The sequence below is a fragment of the Cydia amplana genome, chromosome 1, assembly GCF_948474715.1.
Source record: "Cydia amplana chromosome 1, ilCydAmpl1.1, whole genome shotgun sequence".
In the NCBI taxonomy this organism is placed as follows: domain Eukaryota; kingdom Metazoa; phylum Arthropoda; class Insecta; order Lepidoptera; family Tortricidae; genus Cydia; species Cydia amplana.
Genome location: NC_086069.1, coordinates 7290000 through 7315929, shown reverse-complemented (window position 1 = coordinate 7315929; position 25930 = coordinate 7290000). Strand labels below are relative to the sequence as shown.

The 25930-nt window shown below is 37.6% G+C and overlaps 1 protein-coding gene across 1 annotated transcript; it reads right to left on the bottom strand.

Annotated features, from left to right (window-relative positions):
* Window positions 1-18: 18 nt before the first annotated feature.
* On the bottom strand, window positions 19-25930 carry LOC134647209 (SH3 domain-containing protein 19). Its single transcript, XM_063501437.1, has 4 exons — window positions 25770-25930; window positions 24177-25081; window positions 4701-4934; window positions 19-714 (listed from the first exon to the last, which is right to left on the bottom strand). The coding sequence occupies exons 1-4, from the start codon at window positions 25786-25788 to the stop codon at window positions 403-405; spliced, it is 1470 nt and encodes a 489-aa protein (XP_063357507.1). The 5' UTR covers window positions 25789-25930; the 3' UTR covers window positions 19-402.

Genomic DNA, 25930 nt, shown 5'->3' with positions numbered 1-25930 from the left:
ATAACTAATAATATATCATACAGTGCCCTTATTAGTGCTTAATCTAAACAACTACGTTATAATGGCAACATTAGTGCGAAAACGCAAATTAATTGTACACTTATGGCTTCACAGGAGCCTACCTGATTTTTCATCATAGACATAAATCAAGCAGCCTTTTTTGTTTTACTGGAAAATTTTATTTTAGCCCTACCGAAGATATCAAAATATTTATGGCAATATTGCACTAATATCAATTTACAAGATTATTTACTACGTTCCTGTCGCCTACCTCTCCCCACCCCGGAGCAGCAGCACTCGGATCATTCGAGCGATACAGTAGACTTCAGTCTTAAAACGGTATATTTTATCACATTACTAGTTTAAGAAATACCAGCACCGAAACGATACATCGAGAGCGAGCTAGCTCATTTGCACATAATTAATGGGGAATTGTCCTCTGAGTCCATTGCACTCGCCGAAGTACCACTGGTCGTTGAGCTTGGAGAGCACGTTGACGGTGTCGCCGGCGCGCAGGCGCAGGTCGCCGGGCTGCTCGGGCTGCAGGTCGTAGAGCGCGCGCGCCTGCGCCTGCGCGGCGCCGGCGCCGGCGTGTCGCAGCGGCACGCGCACCTCCACGTAGTTGGCGGGGAACAGGCCCGAGGCCCCGCTTCGCACCCTCCCGTACAGCCATTCGTCGTCCACTCGTCTTATTAGACTTATTTTTGAATTGGCCTGTAACAACAAACAAGGAAAGATATAAACGGATGTAGGCAGCGTTATCGAACAATATGAAATCACAATATTTGAATAGAAAAAATGGGAACATATTTAACCCATATAAATTGCATTATTGGTTCACCAACATGTAAGTAAATTTGACTAACCTACTGCGAGTGACTAAAACGACTTGCTGCATGTATGCCATTATTTCATATTAATAAATAACTCTTTATCACTACAATGATAAATTGATGATAGACAATAAAGTCAAAGAGACAAGAAATACCTAAAGCACTGGGCAATTATAGACGCCTAACCAACAAAGTGATTCCTTAAGTGGGAGTAGGCACCTAAGCCATAAGGTAGCTTCAGACAGTTAAATGATATCAATAAAGCGCAATAAAAACAGCACTTCGCGAGACTATCCTCGAGGCCTTCACCTCGCATCGCATCTAACGAAGCACGCTCATCATTACGAATTACATTTAGATATTCCTCAGGCCACAAACAAACCCGGTACTTTAAATTAGGTACCCGGTCAGTGGTGACCGAGTGGATGATAAGCGTTGTAAACAACGAACATGTCGATTTTGCGCATCATCGCTGCATGTAACGGTCATTATCACGAACGATACGAATCTACAACAATGTTTAATTAACTCGAAATTATGTGACTTGATCTGGGGCTTATTAGCATGTATGGTCTCACTAGTCTCTAAACAAGTTTTATCTAATCTGCGATTAGCCCGTACAGAACAATGGAACCTAATGGCTATGGTGCTTAGTGTATTATAATATGTACCTAATTGTAATTTTCAGTGTGCTACATTTCATGACGCAGCAATCATTTTAGGAAACTATCGGTTGGCCACATGATGAAAACGTCAAACCCAACCTAACCTAATAGTGATAGTGGTATACCGCGAAATTCAGTAAAATGCTGCAAATAGTGTTAAATGTATGAACATCGGTACGATTGATCTTTAGGCCATTTGAATCAATTTGACCCGAAGCACCAACAAACAAACAAACAAAAAAGAAGTGGAGTTATGAAGTCATCATTTTTTGTATGGAATAAAAAATATTGTTTAGAAACCTATTGTGTCGTGTGGTATTAAACGAAAGGGCTTTCTGAGCCGATTCTAAAAATATACCACATCATTACATTACAGTCATTTTTTTCCTTTAGGGTTCCGCCTAAAAATAATGACCCCCCCCCCCTTCCCCACTTAAATCGTCTTACGTAATAAATGAATGACGCCTATGTCGTGGCCAAAATGATACTTAAAATTTGATAATTTCATTAAAAGGAACCCTACCTCAAAAGGAAAAAACGGAACCCTTAAGTATAGGATCACTCGTGCGTCTGTCTGTCTGTCCGTCTGTCACAGCCTATTTTCTCGGAAACTACTACTGGACTTACATGCATTTAGGACCATCATATTTAGGTTTAAATAATCTTTATTGCTCATAACCATATTACAATTCACTTAAATACATTGACACGTTACTTAATTCGGTTAAATTAATCGTACTCAATAATTTAACGTTTATATAAAACTTTAACCTCAAGCAATAGTTAATTATGTCTATTAAATATTGTAATTTTATCTACAATGTGCATAATAGTTACTATCACATAATTACCTACATTATTTTTATAACTCATGCATAATAAATGGTAATAAAATGAGTATAATGTACTCATTATGTCGGACCAGCAGCCAGTAAGTAACATATTAAAAGTTCATTCGAACAATATCCTCCGTCCGTATAAAAGCCTCGCGATAACAAGTTCCTGTCATTGTTATCGGAGACTGAATGGAAACAGATTTATCAGTTCGCCAACGCGACGTCGCCAATTCACTGAGTTTGACGTTCATGCAAAAATAAATAATTGGAAATCCACACCTATGTCAATAAAAAATACGGAATACGTCATAGGAACATATGGCCGATACCGTAATGTAACTTTTGTGAAAACATTCTGTGTAGATATTATAGTTTGTCAAAGGACTGTCTCATTTCAAACATAGACAGAGAGAACCATACTATCTTTGTCTTACACTAGTACTAGCACCCAAAAGAAAAGGATGAATAGGTATAGTTTTTTTGTTCTTATGGGTACTGACAAATTGGTTTGACCAACTATATAAATTCTTAATCCAGTGAATAATGATCGGTGTAGGGCCAAGGTGTAGGGCGGCTATGCAATTTTATCGCACGGTCGCTGACACGTGCCGGAGAAATTGCTACGCACTTAAAAGACTTAATAACTTATAAGTAGGTCAGACCTTACGACGCACGTCAATACAAACGTGTCAGCGTTGCGTTTTGTCGTTGATGCCGCTAATAACCTAACAATATACCTATTAGAGGAATTGCTACTACTTCTGTCGTGAAAAGGAATAGCAAGACTAGTAAGTCATATACGAAACCCTTACGAAACCCAGATTCTCAAATAACCTAAACTAGTGGCTCTATGATCTGTTTCGCGAGCTCCCATTGCTCCAACGAATTCAAAAATATCCAAAAACTGAATAGACAAAAAAAACAACCTTTAAAATGTGGCTAAATTTCGTATGCATGACAATGGCACTTCTAGTTAACAAATGGAAATAGACACGATTCTAGAACATGTTTATCTAATTTGATCATGAATCCATGACTAATATCTTATTAGACAAGATAAAAAAGAATACAAGTCTTATGTAAGGTCAATTATGTCAGTCGAGACGAACGGAGCGTAATAATAACTTTGTATATGTACTTGCAAATGTTCGCACTTACAAAGGGGGCAAAGGGCAGGCATTGATCATGTCATATGCGTAGGCATATTTTAGTACTTAGATGCTAGGGTTTACTTTACTGTCCACGGCATCCCGCTCGTTGTTGTACTAATTTCAATTAGTACTGAAACTCCAAGGAGTAGAACGCGTGTCTCGTGGATGGAGCAATCCAGAGGTCGTTTAATGTTGTCTAGAAGAGACATGCAGCACTGTACCTCAGATTGGGCCATATGGATCAAAATACCCATTACACATTATCAGTGTAACGACTTCACGCGAAGAAGTTGCGAGCAGAGGTGATAATGACAACTTCCAACTTGGGAGATAATGACAACTTCCTGTACTTATAGCCAAAACAATTTGTTATAAATTACAGGGAAAAAACAGTTGTTACCAGTGGGAATTCCAAGAACTTATCCTCTAGCCGCCCAGAGGCCTTTAAAAAGGTCTCCCGTTCCATTCTAATTTGAATCTTTATTTTGAGGAATCAAAATTGCATTTGTAATCGCAAGTTTTGATGTCTGGGCGGCCTGGAGGTTAAGGAAATTTATTTGGGAGTCGAAATAGTCCTATCTTAGTAAAAATTATCTAGGCACGATATAGTCAAGGGGTTAATCCAGGGGATTTCGGAGGTCCCGTGATTCCAACGCCACCGCCAACCGCCAAAGTCAACGTCCAGAAACTATTTAGGAAGAAATGCTCCATACAAACTCCTGAAGTGAAGAGCAACACCAACATATTTTAGGCTATTAATAGTCCACCACTTGGCCGCCGGCCATACCGTTCATATACAAAACAAACTGCAAATTTGTTTGTCTTGACTGTAGAAGCCATTGATACAGTCGGTATTCACTCATAACGTTTCCTTACCGTGTCCAATTGCAATTTCAGAAAGCACTTAATGATTCTACGCAATAAAATTAAAATTAATCAGATGTGATACAGCAGCCTTTGCATTGCCAAATCAAGTAGGTAAATATATAAGTCGTATAATAAGTCGGCCCTCGTCGCATGGGACCTACATGTCAACCATCAAAAATCACTTTATTTTTAAGTTACGACAGCAAAACTACTAGGATGTTTTAATGACATTTTAAACTACTACGGAGCAAACCGTAAGTATTAGCACCTGCAACCATTACCACGTCCTAAGTATCTACAGTGGTTCGCAAAAAACATTCCAGTTAAATTTATTAAGTGTAAACTTACCGAGAAGCATAAATCCTCAGGGTGATCAGTGAAGTAATCAAACAGAGCGATGGCGTAAGGTTCTTCATCCGAGGGTAAGTCTTCGGAGGCGAAGTCGGTTTCGTCGGGCCACGCCGCTAGCTCGTCCTCGGCGCCCGGGGGCGGCGGCGGCGGCGGGATCGTCGGCATCGGCGGGGAGCTCTCGCGGTCCTCCCGCTCCGGAGACTCCCTATCCCAACTGAACGGAGTCGAATCCTAAAACGAAAAGTTACTGTTGTGTCTAATAAAACCAGAAACTCTGATGTAAGTAGTGTTTACGCAAAGCACGACAATAGGGATGTTGACAATTTTTTGGAACTGGTTTCATTTTGTAGATAGACACGTAATAATTACAGAAAAAAATATTAAAAAAATATATTCATTAATTTTGAATAAAAAAACATGTATAATAAGTTTCGTGTTTAAATTTCGCGCCTAAACGCTCCAAACTGTCACGTGACCTTGATGACGTAACGGCGTTTTAAACAAACTGCTGTCAGTCATTTTTTAAATTCTTTATATGGCAATAGACAATTTTTTTTAAAGCATAAACACACTACCGCATCGGACAGCGACCTTCTTTCTCGCTCTAACTTATAGCTGCGTCCTTAACGCACCACCTTACACACTATCGATTCGTGCGCCGCACCGCACCAAGATCGCGTTTCGGTACGATAATCTGTAGACACTTAGGCAGGTTTTATAACTTGTCTTTGGTGATTCCACTGTGATTACGTCACGCGCTCCGATTGGCGTTTGCAGTCACTTGATACTGGGCATTATTTTAAATACTTTTGATTATTTTTAATTAATTTATTACGCATATTTACACTTGCAAAATATGATTTTCCGCGTTCTAATATTCCCTGCTATGGTAAAAACATAACATGCTATATATTCGCGATTCATGTCAACATCCCTATTGCACTAAATAGATACGATCGCAACTACTACAGCATACCACCTTATTCATGGTTGCCATGACCACTCAAAGAGTGCGCAAATAAAGATGACGAGATATTATTATATGAGTATCAAGCGGTAAAGGATAACTATTTGTGACATTGTTTGTCGGGTAAACCGCATCCAATATATATATACATTTATTTGTAAAGCAAAATTATTTTATTTTTAGTATGCGAGCGTCAATGTTACTGATACAAGCAGGGGCGTATTTACCCTAGGGCCAAGGGGGCCATGGCCCGGGGCGGCAGACCGCGGGGGGCGGCGAAACCGCCTCCTCGCGGCTTTTTCTGGGCGCCTTTTATAATCAAACTTAGCTATATTTTTTATTATATTTTAATTGACATTTAAATTAATAAACAAACGAACGCATCAAACCCCACCAATTGCTTAAAATATCTACCAACAAGTACCTAAATTAAGCAACATTTTCGTTCAAGAAGTATTAGTACGGCGCATGTAGGGCGTGATCACCGCCTACGAAAATAAAATGAGCTTGAGGCAACTAAGCTTACTCATAAAAAATAAGGGCCTTAAAGAAGCATTCCCATATGTAGAAATTGCATTGCGCATTTTTCTTTGAACCGCAGTGACTAATTACAGTGCAGAACGATCATTTTCTGCACTCAAAAGAATAAAAAAATTATCTACGCTCCAGGGCCCGGCCACATGTCAGCGGTGCGACGCCGCCGCCGCCGCCGCCGCGCGGCGTCGCCCGCCGCACGCAAAACTTTGCGGTGCCGAGCGGCGTGCGGCGACGCGTGCGATGCCGCGCTGCATAGTAAAATATAAAATTCGACTACCAGTTGTTTGATCAGACATGGATCCCTTCATAGCGATAGCGGTTCGCCAAAAAACGCTGCAAATGGTGTTAAAGGTATGAAAATCGGTACGATTGATCTTTAGGACATTTGAAACAATTTGACCCGAAGGACCAACAAATAAAAAAAAGCGGCCAAGTGCGAGTCGGACTCGCCCATGAAGGGTTCCGTATTTAGGCGATTTATGACGTATTAAAAAAAACTACTTGCTAGATCTCGTTCAAACCAATTTTCGGTGGAAGTTTACATGGTAATGTACATCATATATTTTTTTTAGTTTTATCATTCTCTTATTTTAGAAGTTAGGGGGGGGGGGGGACACATTTTACCACTTTGGAAGTGTCTCTCGCGCAAACTATTCAGTTTAGAAAAAAATGATATTAGGAACCTCAATATCATTTTTGAAGACCTATCCATAGATACCCCACACGTATGGGTTTGATGAAAAAAAAATTTTGAGTTTCAGTTCGAAGTATGGGGAACCCCAAAAATTAATTGTTTTTTTTTCTATTTTTGTGTGAAAATCTTAATGCGGTTCACAGAATACATCTACTTACCAAGTTTCAACAGTATAGTTTCGGAGAAAAGTGGCTGTGACATACGGACGGACAGACAGACGGACAGACAGACGGACAGACAGACAGACATGACGAATCTATAAGGGTTCCGTTTTTTGCCATTTGGCTACGGAACCCTAAAAACGAGAGGATTTATGACGTCATCTTTTTTTGTATAGAATAAAAAAAAATTGTTTAGAAACCTATCGTGTGTGGTATTACACGAAAGGTCTTTCTGAGCCGATTCCAAAAATATATCACATCATTACATTTGAGTACATATATTTTTTTTAATTATAATAAAACTAATTTTCAAGACATACCAAGTTTGAGCTTCTCCAGATACAATACCGTTAAAATTGTTTTGTAAAATATACCTCAAATTATACCTAATATCCACATGTCTAATCCTAATAAAGCAATTTTGAAAATATTTACATTTAGTCTTTTTTTTAAATTTTTAAATATCCTCATATTAGGTATAATTTGAGGTATATTTTACAAAAAAATATTGAATGGTATTGTATCTGGAGAAGCCCAAACTTATTGGTATGTTTTGAAAATTATTTTTATTATAATAAAAAAAAATGACTGAAGTGTAATGATATGATATATTTTTAGAATCGGCTCAGAAAGCCCTTTCGATTAATAGCACACACGATAGGTTTCTAAACATTTTTTTTAAATTCCATACAAAAAATAGTTGACGTCCTTATCTCGTTTTTTTATTTGTTGGTGCTTCGGGTCAAATTGTTTCAAATGTCCTAAAGATCAATCGTACCGATTTTCATACATTTAACATCATTTGCAGCATTTTACTGAATTTCTCGGTGTACTGCCAGCGCTATCAAACGTGTTCTGCTCTTGCTGCTGTTAAGAAGGCGAAGAAATAAAAAAACAATTGAAAAGAAAAAATTGGGTGAACCCATATCTTCGTATAATGAATGAAGATGGAAATCGTTTCAAAAGAAAATACGAGGCGTTGAAGATGACTGAAAATAAATTTTATAACTAGATATTTTCGAATGTCTGTGCCGTGTTTTGAAGAACTTTTAAGCAAAATATCACCTCGACAACAGCAAGAGCAGAACACGTGTGAAGGGATTCATGTCTGATCAAACAACTGGTACCTAGTCGAATTTTTATTCTTTACTATGCAGCGCGGCATCGCACGTGGCGACGCACGCCGCTCGGCGGCACCGTGGCGCCGCCGGGCGGCACCGCTAAATTTTGCGGTGCGGCGGGCGACGCCGCAGAGCGGTTTGCGGCGCCGCTGATGTCGCACCGCTGACATGTGGCCGGGCCCATCAGCGAAGAGCGCCTGAATAGCTTAGCTCTTCTTAATATAGAAGCTGAGCTGACAAACGTTTTAAATTACGACAGCGTCATTGATGATTTCATCAACCAATTTGTACATAGGAAAACAATGTAAATGCCTATGTGAGTAAATGTTTAGTTTTTTTTTATTTCACACCCCAAAGGTACTTGTTGCAGGTTTTTTCCTAAATAAAATACTTTATCGTCACTGATGAAGGGGGGCGGCAAATCAAAATGGCCCGGGGCGCCAAATTTGTAAATACGCCTCTGGATACAAGGATATAATCATAAAAAATTATATCCTTGACCACTCTTGCATCTAACGTTGTATCGGCCGGTAAGACACTTTTAGTTAAGTACCTAATCCATCTGTCTAATAATAGTAGTTTGTGTTACAAGGGATCAAAATGATATATTTCCGTCAAGGGCATACATTGAATCCTGAACGAAGCGACGGATTCTACAATAGAATCCCGAACGTAGTGAGGGATTCTAAAGTAGAATCCTGGGCGTAATGAGGGATTCAAGTGTTAACGCCCAAGACGAAATAATTTTGATACCGTGTGACACATACTGCTTTTCACATCAACTATGAGAAAAATAAAAAAATCTTAGTGTTGACACAATCTGATGCTTAAACAGATTATTTAAGCTAAAAAACCGGCCAAGTGCGAGTCGGACTCGCGCACGGAGGGTTCCGCACCATCAACAAAAAATAGAGCAAAAAAAATCGTGTTTATTGTATGGGAGCCCCCTTAAATATTTATTTTATTTTATTTTTAGTAATTGTTGTTATAACGGCAACAGAGATACATCATTTGTGAAAATTTCAACTGTCTAGTTATCGCGGTTCATGAGGTACAGCTTGGTGACAGACGGACGGACGGACGGACAGCGAAGGCTCAATAATAGGGTCCCGTTTTTTACCCTTTGGGTACGGAACCCTAAAAAATAATGTGCAAAATAATGTAAAAATAGTGTGCTAGAACAGAAAAGTGTTACTTTGATCCCTCCTAGCAGGGAAGAAAAGTGCCATTTTGATCCCTTCTAAGCAGGGAAGAAAAAGCTCTTTTCTGAATAGGTGGTGTGAAAAGTATATATAAGAAAATCCGAGGATTCAGTTCGGACACTAAGAAACTAGAAAAGCAGATAAATTGGTAACATAAAATGATTATCTAGTAGTTATACCTAAATTGTTAATTGACTATATAGTAGGTGACAGGTAAACGTAGGTAGGTTCAATTAAATATAACTTATATAACACGGTGTGGCGCGTGCGTGCCGCCCAGTTGCTACTTACCAGTCCACTTGACATTGAATTCATTTTTTGGCTGCGTATTTTGCAACACTATGTATCATTAACATTGTTTCGTGACTAAAAGACAATAGATACGCAACACGAATGTATGGAAAACGGCACGTAAACGTCGTATTAAGTAAGCATTCATTGAGCTAACCGGTAGTGCTATTTATCGGGTTGTAATCGGTGTCAGCTTAGCTTTAGACGGCAATATTCCAACAGCCTTTCAGGAAATAGGTCTAAAAGTATGCAATGGCAATGGCACCAGTCTATACAGGTATTTCTCAATCATGGAGCAAGTCGATTTCTAAATTGATCTTTATTTTAAATTCGAATTGATTCGCCTGTAAATCAATCGTGTTGGTTTCAATAAAGGTTACCTACGTAGAGTAGGTAGGTATGTATAGGTACTAGATATGCTGTTAAATTTTAAATCTAGGTTTGCGTTCTAAAATCTAATGAGGTTACTGTCACTGGTGCCTATTTAAAGCAAGAGTATGTCGGGCCATACATTGTAGATGTAGATTGCGTAGTTGCCGGTTCACAACACAATACTTAAAGGAGTTTTTTAGGGTTCCGTAGTTAACTAGAACCCTTATAGTTTCGCCTTATAGTCTATCCGATACTATAATTAGACATGGGTGTATTTATGTCAATCACGGACACAAGGTTGTAAAAAACCAGACAAGTGCGAATCGGACTCGCACATCCATACAAATTTAACAATTTTTTTTACAAATTTGTAGTTTTGAGATTTTACCCCGTACTTGTAGTGTAAGAAGATATTACTTGGCAAATTTCATAGTTCTAGGTCAACGGGAAGTACCCTATGAATTTTGATTCCCTTGAGTGTCAAAATACACGTTTTTTACGGCTTAAACGGCCGTATCTTTTTTTTACGTTAACCAGGCGTGGCTCTCTCCGCGATTTCGTCGCGTCGCAACAAGTACCTAAAAGTACTTTCGTCGGATCCGTCCCACACCAATTTTGGTGGCTAGCCATAAGCTGCGCGTGGCGCTTGCGCCACCTAGCGGCCATATCTGTCCTAATCGTGACAGACGCGTTTTGTTAGAGAGTGAATCTTCTGTACCTAGTAGGTACACTATTATTTATTCTGTGCGTTAACTTAGAAGTTTGATTTTTTCACAGTTTCAAGGGTATATCTTTTTAATTTCATCTCGATACCTCCACGCTTTCCCGATACAAAGGGTCTTGACTTGATCCTATAAGGGTTCCGTTTACATGACGAAACTAAAGTTCGTATTTGACTGGGAAAACCTAAAAAACCGATGTTACTCAGTTACTTAGAAATATTTATTTATAGCTTACTAAGGATCTAGAAGAGGCAGAATCTGTGTATAATAGCGATTGTGGCCATGACCAGCAAGAAACTATAATGATTAATAATTCATAACCAATAGGTAAGAACTAAATTATTTGACTCACGAAATCACTTGCTCAGATTCAATGAAAATTGTGTTGTATCTGGGTCCCCTATCTTTGGCATATTTTTTTTTGTAATAATTGTATTCTGCATAATAACTTTAGGCATAACATACTGTTAGCATAAACTCACTTGGTACTGGATAGTTGCGCATACGGCATACGTACTCTACGCATATTTTTTATTGATCGAAGTCGAAGTATCTTTTGGCATAAAGTTAATGTCCGAATCGAGACCTGGTATCCGTTTCATTTCGCATAATATAATTTGTAATAATTTATTTTTGCATAACTCGCTATTAAGAATAAAGTACTACAAGCATAAAATCTTTTGACATAGAAAAGTTTTGCATACTTGCAAGACTCATTAAATGTTTGTAGGACGAACATTTTTTGACAGAATTTAATTTGCCGAATGTGTCGAAATTCGCAACTATATTTTGTCATAATTTCATTTCGCCGAATGACCATGTGGAAATTCAACCCAATAATTCATATAATTTTTTGTTAACTTGGGGTCGCAGTTCTAACCTAACCTATAGCCCGAGCAAGGTACGGTCGGCTAGTATGGCGCAATGGAAATAATTAGTAATAGCTGAACTTTTAGATGTAAGGGACAGATAATAAATCTAGTGATTACGTCGACACATAATCCAAATAGAAATATTACATTAAGATATTTAAAAAAAAATGTAAAAATATAAAAATTCACAGAAAATTTGTAAAAAATATTAATAACTTTTTTTAAATTTATACACATAGAGAAATATTTGCTTTATAACATTGAGCATGAATCACACAAAACATAATTATGTATCCTACATTTAAAGTAAGTAACCTACGGTTTTTATTGAATTCAGTATATTCCCGTCCCCAAAAATGGTAATAGGCTATTTTTTCTCTCATTATTTCCAAATTATAATAAGTACAAGCGTTGCAATTTAATCTTACACTAAATAATACCGTATGGTGGGTTTTATGGGGTTATGAATTAATTGCCTGGTTAAAAATGGTAATAGATCAATATCATATGGGATTTTCATTATGAGTTCTCTGTCGTCGAATACTGTAAAAATCGCCTTGTAATATGATGCGTAACACAAAAAACCATCAAAAAACGTTATCGTTGCTTTAAAGTTGCCGCGCACGAGCCAGCGAGCTAACGCGATTGGTCGTTGCATGGAGCGGGGCGACGGAACGGAACGATGACACTTCCATCGCCCCGAGCGCGAATATTTAAAAAAGTATCGTGGTAGTGCAGTTATAATAAACTACCTAAAACCTTAATCTTAATATGGGGCATTATTTATGAAAAGAGACCTTATTGTCGATGGCGCTTACGCCGCACAGCGTCGCGCGGCATTGTATTTACATCGGAGCATCGTTAATAATGGCGTAACGGCCATCGACAATAACGTCCCTTTTCATAGATAACATCACATATATTTACTCGCTCAAGACATATGTACCAGTGAACGCAAAAAACATGGAAGACTAGATTGGAACAAATTATCAGCTTTAAACTGGGCAAGAGTGCTGTTAATAAGAAAGTAAATTTTATGTAATTGCAGACTTTCCGTCTTACTGAAAGTCCGGGCTATACACAAACGCGAAAATAAAATTTTCTATAGGATGTCAACTCTTCGCGCCTACATGTTTTAATTTTGCCGCCCTTTTTCTACTGTCAACTGTAGACATGTGTAAGTAATGCTCGTAATAATCTCTTCAAAAATCATTCATTACGCGAGCGCGCGTCCGCCAACCACCGGCCGAAGTGCGCATAATGTATTCAATTCCACATAGATTGACGCGCCGATATGAATGATCAGTTCAAGTCTACTCACAGCGCGTAATGTGTAATACAGCTTGTGATAGTGTCATGTTTATTCGCCCGCCAGGTAGTCACGCCATCATTGTGTTGTTATTTCGCTCGCACTCGCACTCAGTGCTCGCTCGCTCTCGCTCTGCGATGCTTTTGGCTATCTTCGGAACAATTCGGATCGCTCCGCGTGGCCGATCGCCGCGGTTGCATTTAAGTTGTCGAAAATTTATCACTAATACCTATTTTTACGAATATGATTTTCTGCATCTGCAATAGATTTAAAACTCTAATGCGTCCCTGTAAAGCTTATAATGTTTTTTTTTTTTAATAATACGAGAAGGACTCTGCCAAATCAAGTATTTTGTTTGAGATTTTGAATTTGACGAAAACAAAACCATTTTTTATTATTGTTGTGAAATGAAATGTTAGATTGTTTGATTAACTTTCGCGGTTCGCGGCAGCCGGCAAACTAAGTAAGAGTTAACACTACTTAATACTTGTTTATCCTTTAATTTAATTGTGAATTAGTGCGTACCTAGACTGAGTTTAGTAGTGGTAGTAGTAGAGATTACATTAATTAATGATTTATAAGAATTACCAAAAAATCTTTCACATAGTGTGATAGCGGTGACAAAACGTAACGTGTAATAAATCAGTTCGGATTTAAGTGATTTTTCAATGATTATTTAAAAAAAAAAAATGATGACTGCTGATATTTTTAAATAAAATATTTCAAAAAGAATTGGCACAATTTACTAATTTGCATACCTAGCACTTGAAATATATAGTTTGAGATCCAACTACAAAGTATTCAAGTAGGTAGTTTACGTATAGATTTCAATAAGGGACCGGACAGCTATCAAGCAATATGAATGAATGAATGAATGAATGATGCTTTATTCGAAACACACATACACAACAACACTAAAATAGGCTTAAATCTAGGTAAATTAGTAGGTAAGTAACAGTGCTGCGAGGCCTGCGAGGGGTTCCAGAAAAGGATAACACTCAGCAAATGAGTTGTGTTACGACGCTGATTTTCAGTGTACCCATGGACACTTAAAACAAACACAAAACAACACAGAACATAAAAACAAAACCGAAGCAGAATACAACAGAATGTGCAGTTGACACGGTAATTTATTTACCAAAGACCGGGACATGTTTATTTATAAATATTTGGACAATACATAAATATATACAGGGTGGATTTTCTTTTTGGGTCAGTGAGGGCAGCTACCAGATCCCGTGCTGCGACAAGAAAACGGTCTTAGAAGACCTTCTCTCGATTTCAAATTAATTGATTGGCTTTTACAGATTTTGGAAAAAACATACAGGTTGCGGGAAAAAGGTAAGTTTTAACAAACTTTTTTTTGATGCCAATCGGTCCCATTCCTATTAAGGATCAAAAGCTTGTATGGAACCAAAAAAAAATTCCGGCTAGAAAAGCCACAAATCGAGAAAAACTTTTCCCATACAATTTGTATGAAAATGATAACTTTTAATTTTTCACATGCTATTTTTGTATGCCAATCGATTCCATTCCTATCCAGTATCAATAGTTTCTTTGGGATCAACTTACGGTAGGTAATGTACTAAAAAGCCACAAATTAAATATATCTTTTCCATACATTTACTATGGACAAAACGTGAAATTTAATTCATATTTCTCTATCTGGCCAATCAGTCGTTACTCGTTACATTTAAGGACTATAAAGACATTGTAGGACTGTAGGACTGATGGAAGAGATAGAAAATAGTGAATTAAATTTAACATTATCTCCATAGTAAATGTATGGAAAAAGTTTTTATTAATTTGTGGCTTTTTAGTACATTACCGTAAGTTGACCCCAAAGAAACTATTGATACTAGATAGGAATAGAATCGATTGGCATACAAAATTAGCATGAAAAATAAGTTTTCATTTTCATACAAATTGTATGGGAAAAGTTTACCTCGGTTTGTGGCTTTTCTAGCCGGAATTTTTTCAGTTTATCGCAAACATACATACACACAAACAGACGGACACGGGGGGGGGGGGCGTTTTTATTTTATTGTTCGGCCATAGCTATAATTAAAATATATCAAATTGTGTAAAAAGAAATCCATAATGTCAATAAGTCTCTAGGAAGGGAAATAGGACTAGGTATATGTTTGTGTGGAAAATCGATCGTCCTCTATCCTCTTAATGTATGCTAGATATCTCATACTATTGTCACTGTGACAAGGTACAAAATGGGTCATAAATTAAAATTTTCGACTGTATGTTACGGGCGTCACTGTGGTGTGGCACAGTGACGCCCGTCGTCCACTATCGTCTTAAACCTGTCCGAAATACCTTTCCGCAATGATAAACGCTTTATAGCTAATGGCTCCTCTACACGATGGGCCAGCGCCGGCCACTCCAAGGGACGCAGCCATGCGGTAGAATGAGATACCAATATCACTTGCTCCCTCTAACGCATAAATGCGTCCCTTGGAGTGGCCGGCGTTGGGCCATCGTGTAGAGGAGCCATAATAAGGCCTTGTATTTCGTAGTATTTGAGATACTGTCTACAATTGAATCCGTCATAACGGTGCATACGATAGTAGACGCACTTGGCCGGTTTTTTTAAGAACATTGTTAATCGTTTCAGGTGTCAACCAGTGTAGTCAGTTATGTTGTTTTTGTAAACATCCCTTCAATTACATATCAAGTGAATTAGAACATGGCAGCCATATATACGTATCTCAATTCTTTTGCCGCATATCAACGTCAATGACCGTCGTAAGTCAACGACCACGCATATTCTTAATATTGAACTTGGCTCTCATTTCACATTTTTGAAGTGAAAACTTCTTTAGCGGCGCTGTGCACTTTTTGAGGTGGGGAAAAAATGTTAAACTAGCGAGAGATGACGTGACCGTAAGACGATCACGTGACCTGATCGAAAAACTGTTACATGTAATAATACTGATTTAAACTTTCACGATTTTTACACATTATTAAATTGTACTACGGGACTCAATCGCGTATCTAAGTTTTAAGATTTACCTCCGACGTTTCGAGGACGGCGTTGTCTCCGTGGTCTCGGAGAACGTCAGAGGTAAATCTCAAAACTTAGATAGGCGATTAAGTCCCGTTGTACAATTTAATAATGTTCAGTGATCGGAATTGGTAGTGCCATTTCACGGGACTTCGGTGCGTAAGCTTAGTATGGATATACCTTTTCACCCCGGGATTTCATATTACCTACTTCAATTAAAGACATGCCAAAAAATATTTTTGTGAAAAAATCCGGCCAAGTGCGAGTCGGATTCGCGTTCCAAGGGTTCCGTACATTAAGTCCGACTCACGCTTGACTGCACATTTCTAATAGGTTTTCCTGTCATCTATAGGTAAAGAACTATTATGTGTATTTTTTCAAAAGTTTAGACCCAGTAGTTTCGGAGATAAGGGGGGGGGGGGATGTGGTGGAATGGTAATTTTTTGCCTATTTTCTTGAATAATTGCTAAACTATTAATCCTAAAATTATATTTGAAATAAAAAATCCTTACAATGAGCTCTTTCATTTGATATGTAACACGATATAGTTTGAAAACCTTTATTTTTTAATTTTCTCATTTACCCCCCAAAAATGGCCTCCATATTTAAAATTCATTTATTTACGTTACACGTCCATCTTTGGGTCACAATTGTCACAAACTTACATATGTGTGCCAAATTCCAACTTAATTGGTCCAGTAGTTTCGGAGAAAATGGGCTGTGACAGACGGACGGACACACAGACGCACGAGTGATCCTATTAGGGTTCCGTTTTTTCCTTTTGAGGTACGAAACCCTAAAAATGAGAGTCTTGGAATCCCGAGTCTTATCCATGTTAAGTACAATGTTTGAGGTCATTCACCCCAAATGGCACTACCTATTCCGATCATTGATAATGTTACAGAGTTTTCCTCTAATGATTTAAATGCCATCTAGTGAGTTTCGCTCTATCTGGAATTAATATAACTCGAGTACTAACAGTGACGTGCTTAGGGATTTCAAGTAATGCGACGAAATAACGCTAGATGGCGTTAACCTCAATTATACATAGTGCATTTTGCACTAGTCATTGAGTTTTCACTTCTGCCGGCACTCCCTGAGTGCAACCCGTTGTTTTTTGTTTTTGTTGGAATGTCATTACTTTTTGTACAGAAATTATTAGTTCAACATCATCTTGTACAAATTTCAACTTGCTAGGCCATCTGGATATGGGTTATTTTTTTGATGTTAGGTTAGTCAGTCAGTGAAAAAAATCCAGATTTTAGGTATTTGTATCTTAATAACCGATTGAGTTATATTCATAAAAATAGTTAGCATTAAAGGTTTTAAGAAATCAACAAAATTTCATATACATAATGTTTATGTTTAATAGACTTTGAGGTACGTAGTTACATAGAGTGCTCACTCCATAAGTCCATACATCAGTTTTAGTACCAAAAAGACTATTAGCATCTAGCATCGAGTAGCGGAACTATCAGTACTGCTACTTGACAATAGATGTAGCAGTACTGATAGTTCCGCTACTCGATGCTAGATGTAGACACTGAAATTAATAGTCTGAACTGATGTATGGAGTGAGCACTCTTGTCTTACTTATTTCTCTATGGTAGGGGTCAAAAGCGGCTCCATGTAATACAACATAGGGCAGCTGCGTCGCCAGTTCTCTTCTTTTGAACTTAGCTTAACACTTGGTGTGCGTGTCTAGATAATGTATCATACCTATATCCACACATAGTGCGCTAGAAATTTTGAGTTTCACTCGGCAGCTGCTCTTCCTTCGTACTTTGAAACCCTCGCAAGTCTCGCAACTCTCAATGTTCCATTATTTAAAGCACCCGCTATGCTCGTGGTTTAAACACCTCCCTTGTTAATCACGTAATTGTTTTAACCTCTTTTAAACCAAAACAATTTCCAACTACTTGAATTGCCCATAAATAATCAAAAATTGAAGATCTACCACGAGCATCGAAAATCCAAGTTTCGTTATCTGTCTGTCAAATATACAAGTGACATAGATAACGACATTTCGCGATAGGCCCTATGTTTACAAAACAGGCCAAGTGCACGTACATAATTATCTAGATGCCTAATGGACGTCCGTTTGTCAAAACTTTAGTTGTGTGCTTGTTTGCGACTACAGTAATATAATAACAAATAACATTTATTTTAACATACATGGTTAAAATAAAATTCTTATCTGCCATGCACGTTTTTTATTCCTACAAAAATAATGAAGTCTGCAATTTGCAGAAGGATCTCGTACTATAATAGAAAATTTGTTGTGTTGGTTAACGTTCTTATTTTATACTTATCACGGAACTTAGGAACGTAGACTATGAATAGAAATAAATCAATATAATGCGTTTCTTGAAATATAAAGTCTGTCAAGCCATTTCCGTCAGTAGAAAAAAACGGCAAATTTAAAAATGTAGGCGCCAAGAGTTATTGTCTCATAGAAAATTTGTATTTCGCGCCTTTTTCTACTGACAAAGTTGTTGGATAGACTATAATATAAATTCCTAGAGTGGGCCTACACACACTTCGCTGTGACAGAATGTGAAAGTGTCACCAAAAGTGTCAAATGACTACGATAATAAGTATTCCTTTTATAATGCCACTCCACACTATACCATTCTGAAATTAAATAAGAACGATAGTCAGGCGCAATTTTTATTTTTGCAGTGGTTCATAATCGACGTAGGTATATAATTACGAATATAATTTGAACATCAACCAATATTAGAATAATATTGGAAATTATATCAGTTATTTTTAATTAGCTATCATTCACGCGCGCGTTCATTTCGCTCAGACTTGGCCGCACAAGTATTTGGTGCGAGCGAGACGCCCGCGCACGTCACTTGTAGGTACATACCTATATACCTACTGTCCACGCGTCCTTGGCACGAACTCCCGCCACCGCCCGCATCAAAACTGTCCCCGCGCGCCGCAAGGAAATTTAATCTTTAGCATTTGCGCAAAGAGTTCAAATTTGGTGGTGTCATTTAGCGAATTTGTTAAAATGCACTTATTTATTACTTTGACCATATTTCTGTGTGATTATGTAATTGATATCACTTTGAACGTTATCAGAACAAAGTCTGCAATAAATTATATCTATAACCATTTTTTCTAGCATGTTTAAGGCGTAAATATATATACAAGTAATACAAATATTATTTATGTACGATTTTCGGATAAATAGCTTAATGAGGTAGTTTTATGGCAATTCAATCAAAGACGTAGTTATTACTATTTTTATCTATCAACTTACGACGTATATCCGTAAGGCCCCGCCATTTATTGAATTAGTTATTTTCCGTGTAAATATTTTGACTGATTCCATTGTCGACTCATTATATATATTATATTTGTCACGTTTACAAAATAAAAATGCTATTACTATTTTTAACAAACAAGATCGGCTCTTTTTTTTTACTATTTTTTTTTACCTACTTCCGGAGAGAAAGTTTGTTGGATTCGAAAATAAAGTATCTTAAAATGATCTAAAGAACGGGAATATAAAAAAAATGCCTATTACTAATTAATGTTTAGCGCAACCGTTCCTTGCTCGGGCTACTAACCCACTTTTCTGGCAACAGCTCGTTTTCGTGGGGGTCGCAGTTCTAACCTAGCCTAACCCACTTTTCTGGCAACAGTTCTTTTTCATAGGGTTCGCTGTTCTAACCTAACCTAACCCACTTTTCTGGCAACAGTTTTCTATCGGACTCCGCATCTGCTCCGGCGCTACGGGCAAAGCAGCCCCTTCGCCCTTGCGTATCAAAGCGCAGACACTAATGCTCTGCGCTTTGCTACGGCGGGCAAGGGCTGCTTCCCCTCCGCGCCTCCGGCTTTTTATATACACTCTAGGGGTAGGACAGACCAGACCACGTGGATAGTGGGGTGCTCCAATTCGGATTTTGTGTGCTAAAAATATGTATACATCCAAAATGCCAATAACATGTTCGGCGGGAACCCAAAGTTTCCAAAATACAATAATATAATAATATTTTTTACACATTATAAATGTACGAGGGGCGTTCAAAATATTCTCGGTATTGATATCTTACGACCTCTTCTAAAATTTCTTTCGTTACTGGCCGCTAAGGTTTATTCATTGACATTTAAAAAAAGTATAATTCGAACCGAGATAGTCTTTTGTTTTTCTGCAATTGCTGAACAAACATGAACATCCTGTGCGAATTGACAATGTTAACTAAATTAGAACATCGATGCGTGATAAAATTCTTGACAAAACAGGGTAAAAATCAAAAAACCATAAAAGAGGAAATGGATTGTGTTTACCGTGAGTCTGCTCCTTCTTTATCTACCATTCAAAAGTGGTCAAGCGAGTTTAAACGCGGAAGGGAGAGTATTGAAGATGACCCTAGACCTGGCCGGCCTGTAGTAGCTACTTCACAAGAAAATATTGATAAAGTGGAAAAACTTATATTGGAAGATGGTCGAGTGAAGGTAAAATCTATAGCACAAGTAACCAATCTCTCTATTGGTACCGTACATGATATTATACATGACCATCTTAATATGTCAAAAGTAAGTGCAAGATGGGTTCCGCGAATGCTGACTCGGCTTCAAAAAGACATGCGTGTAGCTTGTTGTTCCGATTTTATTGACCTGTGCGGTGAAAATCCTGATGAGGTGCTGCAAAGAATAGTTACTGGAGATGAAACCTGGGTTCATCATTATGACCCAGAGAGTAAACAAGAGTCCATGCAGTGGCACATTAAGGGTTCAGCTCATCCCAAGAAGTTGAAGGTCATCCCTTCAGCTGGCAAGGTCATGGCCACGATATTTTGGGATTGTGAAGGAGTATTACTAATCGATTATAAAGAAAAAGGTGTAAATATCACAGGACAGTACTACGCTAACATTCTACGTCAATTAAAGGATGTAATTAAAGAAAAGAGGCGAGGAAAGTTAACCAAAGGTATTCTGCTTCTGCATGACAACGCCCCCGTCTATACTGCTCATATTGCCAAGGCAGCTATTGTTGAACGTGGGTTTAAAACTGTTACTCACCCACCGTATAGTCCGGACTTAGCCCCCAGCGGCTTCTTTTTGCTCCCCAATCTTAAAAAGGATCTGCGTGGAAATAAATTTTCTGACGATGAAGCATTGAAGGCGGCAGTGGAGGAGCATTTTTACACGAAAGATAAAAAATATTTTTACGAGGGATTAAAAAAAATAATTGATCGATCTTTTAAGTGTATGAACATAGGGGGGGAGTATATTGAAAAATAAAAATATCAAACTTTTCGTACTTGTTTGTTTTCATTCTCATACCGACAATATTTTGAATACCCCTCGTAGGCCGATATACAAATTTCAACTTCACCTATATAATAGCCTTGTTGTTTTGGCTCTGCGTTGATGAGTCAATCAGCCACATATTATTATGCATTTTTAAATAAATTATACTTGGATTATACAAACTGACGCTTTCTTTAATTTTAACATTAGTGCAAAAACAGTTCTACCAAATGTATCTTATGACAGATGCGTTTTAGGTCATAGAAGTTATGCCAAATAAAGGGAATCGAAATAAGTTTTCAGCCGTAATGTAATACGGCGGATTATACGATCCGACTGCAACATCTATATCATTACTTATCATATTACAAAACATAACTACCTATTTATTTAGTTACAGATAATTAAGTTCTACGTTACGTGACGTTACTATCCTATATTTAGGGTAAGCAGGTAATTTGGCAAAAGTTAAAAATAGTTGATAATGTATTTTATCTTTATTATTATAATATCTGCGTAGTCGTAGTGCGTTAACAAAAAGATAGCTTGCTTTGTAAACAAATACTTGCTAGAACTAAAACAGCGGGGATCTAAGATAAGATAAGATCCGAACATGGTGAACTAAGTCCATGTTGATGTGTACAGTGTAGGTACTAGGTACACTCAGTACAGCGGAAGTAATGGAATAGCAAAGTTCAAATAAAATATATATTAATTATATGTATCACAAATAAATAAATCATGAATAATTTAGTGACAATATCTATCTAATACCTTATTATACAGGGTGTCCCAAGAAGTAGTGATATACTGAAGCTGGGAGGTAGAGGACCTAGAGGGCTATCTGAATCACCCCCATGTATGTTCCGCAATTTTTCGTTTTTTAGGAGTTATGATTTTTTTTAATTTTTCACCTATCACCGAGTACGATGAGATTTTTATTTATGGTGACGTGAATTATTGCGGTAGATGCTTGATTTTTTTTGTGTGCTAAGCTGATAGATAGGCCAATTCAGTATGGTAACATTTACTATTGTTAGATCTCTGAATGGAATTAAAAAAAAAATAATATTTTGAATACCCCTCGTAGGCCGATATACAAATTTCAACTTCACCTATATAATAGCCTTGTTGTTTTGGCTCTGCGTTGATGAGTCAATCAGCCACATATTATTATGCATTTTTAAATAAATTATACTTGGATTATACAAACTGACGCTTTCTTTAATTTTAACATTAGTGCAAAAACAGTTCTACCAAATGTATCTTATGACAGATGCGTTTTAGGTCATAGAAGTTATGCCAAATAAAGGGAATCGAAATAAGTTTTCAGCCGTAATGTAATACGGCGGATTATACGATCCGACTGCAACATCTATATCATTACTTATCATATTACAAAACATAACTACCTATTTATTTAGTTACAGATAATTAAGTTCTACGTTACGTGACGTTACTATCCTATATTTAGGGTAAGCAGGTAATTTGGCAAAAGTTAAAAATAGTTGATAATGTATTTTATCTTTATTATTATAATATCTGCGTAGTCGTAGTGCGTTAACAAAAAGATAGCTTGCTTTGTAAACAAATACTTGCTAGAACTAAAACAGCGGGGATCTAAGATAAGATAAGATCCGAACATGGTGAACTAAGTCCATGTTGATGTGTACAGTGTAGGTACTAGGTACACTCAGTACAGCGGAAGTAATGGAATAGCAAAGTTCAAATAAAATATATATTAATTATATGTATCACAAATAAATAAATCATGAATAATTTAGTGACAATATCTATCTAATACCTTATTATACAGGGTGTCCCAAGAAGTAGTGATATACTGAAGCTGGGAGGTAGAGGACCTAGAGGGCTATCTGAATCACCCCCATGTATGTTCCGCAATTTTTCGTTTTTTAGGAGTTATGATTTTTTTTAATTTTTCACCTATCACCGAGTACGATGAGATTTTTATTTATGGTGACGTGAATTATTGCGGTAGATGCTTGATTTTTTTTGTGTGCTAAGCTGATAGATAGGCCAATTCAGTATGGTAACATTTACTATTGTTAGATCTCTGAATGGAATTAAAAAAAAATTAATGCCAAGAAAGATAAAATTACCCAGTATGTTTTATTTTTCTAAGCGCCCTTGAAGTTGTGAACATACTGGGTAAATTTATCTTTCTTGGCATTAATTTTTTTTTTAATTCCATTCAAAGATCTAACGATAGTAAATGTTACCATACTGAATTGGCCTATCTATCAGCGTAGCACACAAAAAAAATCAAGCATCTACCGCAATAATTCACGTCACCATAAATAAAAATCTCATCGTACTCGGCGATAGGTGAAAAATAAAAAAAAATCATAACTCCGAAAATACGAAAAATCGCGGAACATACATGGGGGTGATTCAGATAGCCCTCTAGGTCCTCTACCTCCCAGCTTCAGTATATCACTACTTCTTGGGACACCCTGTATTTCGGAGATCTCGGAAACGGCTCTAACAATTTCGATGAAATTTACTATATGGAGGTTATTGGGGGCAAAAAAGCGATCTAGCTAGGTCTTATCTCTGAGAAAACGCGCAATTCTGAGTTTTTATATGTTTTACGAGCCGCCAAGCTCGGTCTCCCAGATATTCATTGTTTATTCCAAATATTCCTGTCTGTAACATACTAATTATAGTTTGTTAGTTAAACAATTTTAACCAATTAGTTTCACAACAAGATAAAGGAATTTTCCTAAACTCAAAAAGTAGGTACTACTTTTGGTTCATATAGTTTGGTGAAGTTTCCAGTTAATAACATGCAATTAGGTGAACAAAGAGCTCAGGGTTGTACTGAATGGCACAATTACAACATAATTACTTAATGATTGGGTTTAATTGATACCATTGCAGCTATGACATCAGAAATTATGAATATTTTAATACTCACAAAGCTATCTCCGAACCCGTTGTTTATCTTCTGAATTGGAGTGGTGGTGTTCAGATTCATGGAGGTGACAGGCAGACTTCCAATGGAACTCTTCAACAAGGCAGAGTTGTCAGGGGGCTTGGGTCGGGCCGGCTTTGCCCTTATTATAGTAGGCCCCACAGAGAGCGTTGGTACAGGTACACTCGGAGTACAGGACACTTCAAATAGATCTTTACTTAAAGTGGGCTTCTTTAATAACGGAGGCTTATTGGAAGCTGGCGGTGGTGAGAAAGGATCTACTGCTTTAAAATCATCTAGAGTATCCTCTTTATTCATTTGTTTTCTAGAATGTAGAAAGAGATCAAAATCATCTTCAAACCCACTCTCAGCCTGCGAAGCATTTCCATTATTAAATGCATTGTGGTGATTGGTGGAGGTGGTGGCATCGGAACTGAAGCTATCAACACTGAGGCCATCGCTGCTAGATCTTGTTGTGAAGGTGGGAGAGCTAGGAGGTGAAGACAGGTCTATCAGTGCACCAGTCTGAACATTCTTTGGTTCACATCTTGGAAACATTTTGCTAGTATCCAGTTCACAGTTTCCATCCATTAGTAAATTATTGTGGTTAGTATTAATGACATGACTACTTTGGTTGGTGGCTGTTGTTTTGCTTTTTCTGGATAGTAGTGACGTAAGAACTGTTGGCTTTCTCATAAAGTGGGAAGGTTTCACCGGGATGTCTGGTTGCCTGCTGTTCACCTTGGGTGGTGGTGGCCGTGGAGGTGGCTTCTTTTTCTGAGCAAATTGTGGTGTTGGCTCAAATAAATCGGAATCAAAAGGATCATCATTCCAATTGGTCACTGGGGAGTAGCGATTCACACCAGTTCCTGGCACAGGTGGAGCTTGTCTTGTTGGACCCTTCATTCCTAGGACAAAGATAAATCTATGTAAATACTGCTGACTTACTTATGTAAGTAACTTTAGCTTGCTAGCAAATGTGTGCTTGATAATCAATAATACAATCTATCAAGAAAGTAAGTAATATTCCACTGTATTACCCACCTGATATCTAATATAGGTAATAACACTTGCAGAGAGTCACGTAAATTAATATTTATAATTTATATGATATATCATCATTGTCATTGACTCATTTTTTGAATGTATTTATTTGCTAGGTACACAATAACAAATCACACACTGGATGTTAGCAATAAGTGCGGCCGTCGCGTTTCCTATGTTACACAGCTTCGACGAAGCGAAGACAATGATTGCGTATCCAATTAGCTCGCCAGTAGCACGATGCGAACAGCCGTGCGCTGCGCAGTCGAGCGACACGCAGAGTGTTATGGCCACCCAAACAGGCGATAACAGACTCCCGATAAATTATCCAGATCCACCCACTGATGGCGAGACGGGCGATACTCGGCTCGATGGCCCATCGCCATACGAGCGCGTACCAGTTACTGGATCGTACGGCCTTGATTAAGTTCGCACAACTAGTGCGTCACACTAACAGGGTTAACGCGACTTCTTTTAGGCTTCTGCATACCTATGAGACTATGTATTGGTGAACGGAAAATTGAATCAAAAGGAAAATAATGTAATACGTACCCTGTTTAAATAAATCCATTATTTGAATGGCACAGTGCTATTTCATCGCAAAACGGTATTTAGTCAACAACAACAGAAAAACATTAATGCTTTTTACAGTCACACAAACCAATTTTAGGTACTATTACACATTACATAAAATTATATTAACCACGACTTTA

What these genes read in the sequence shown, in the direction of transcription:
- LOC134647209 (XM_063501437.1), bottom strand. An exon ending in ACGGGTTCGGAGATAGCTTT is followed by an intron (nt 4,935 to 24,176) that starts GTGAGTATTAAA and finishes TTTTCGTTTTAG; the next exon opens with GATTCGACTCCGTTCAGTTG. An exon ending in CTGAGGATTTATGCTTCTCG is followed by an intron (nt 715 to 4,700) that starts GTAAGTTTACAC and finishes TTGTTGTTACAG; the next exon opens with GCCAATTCAAAAATAAGTCT.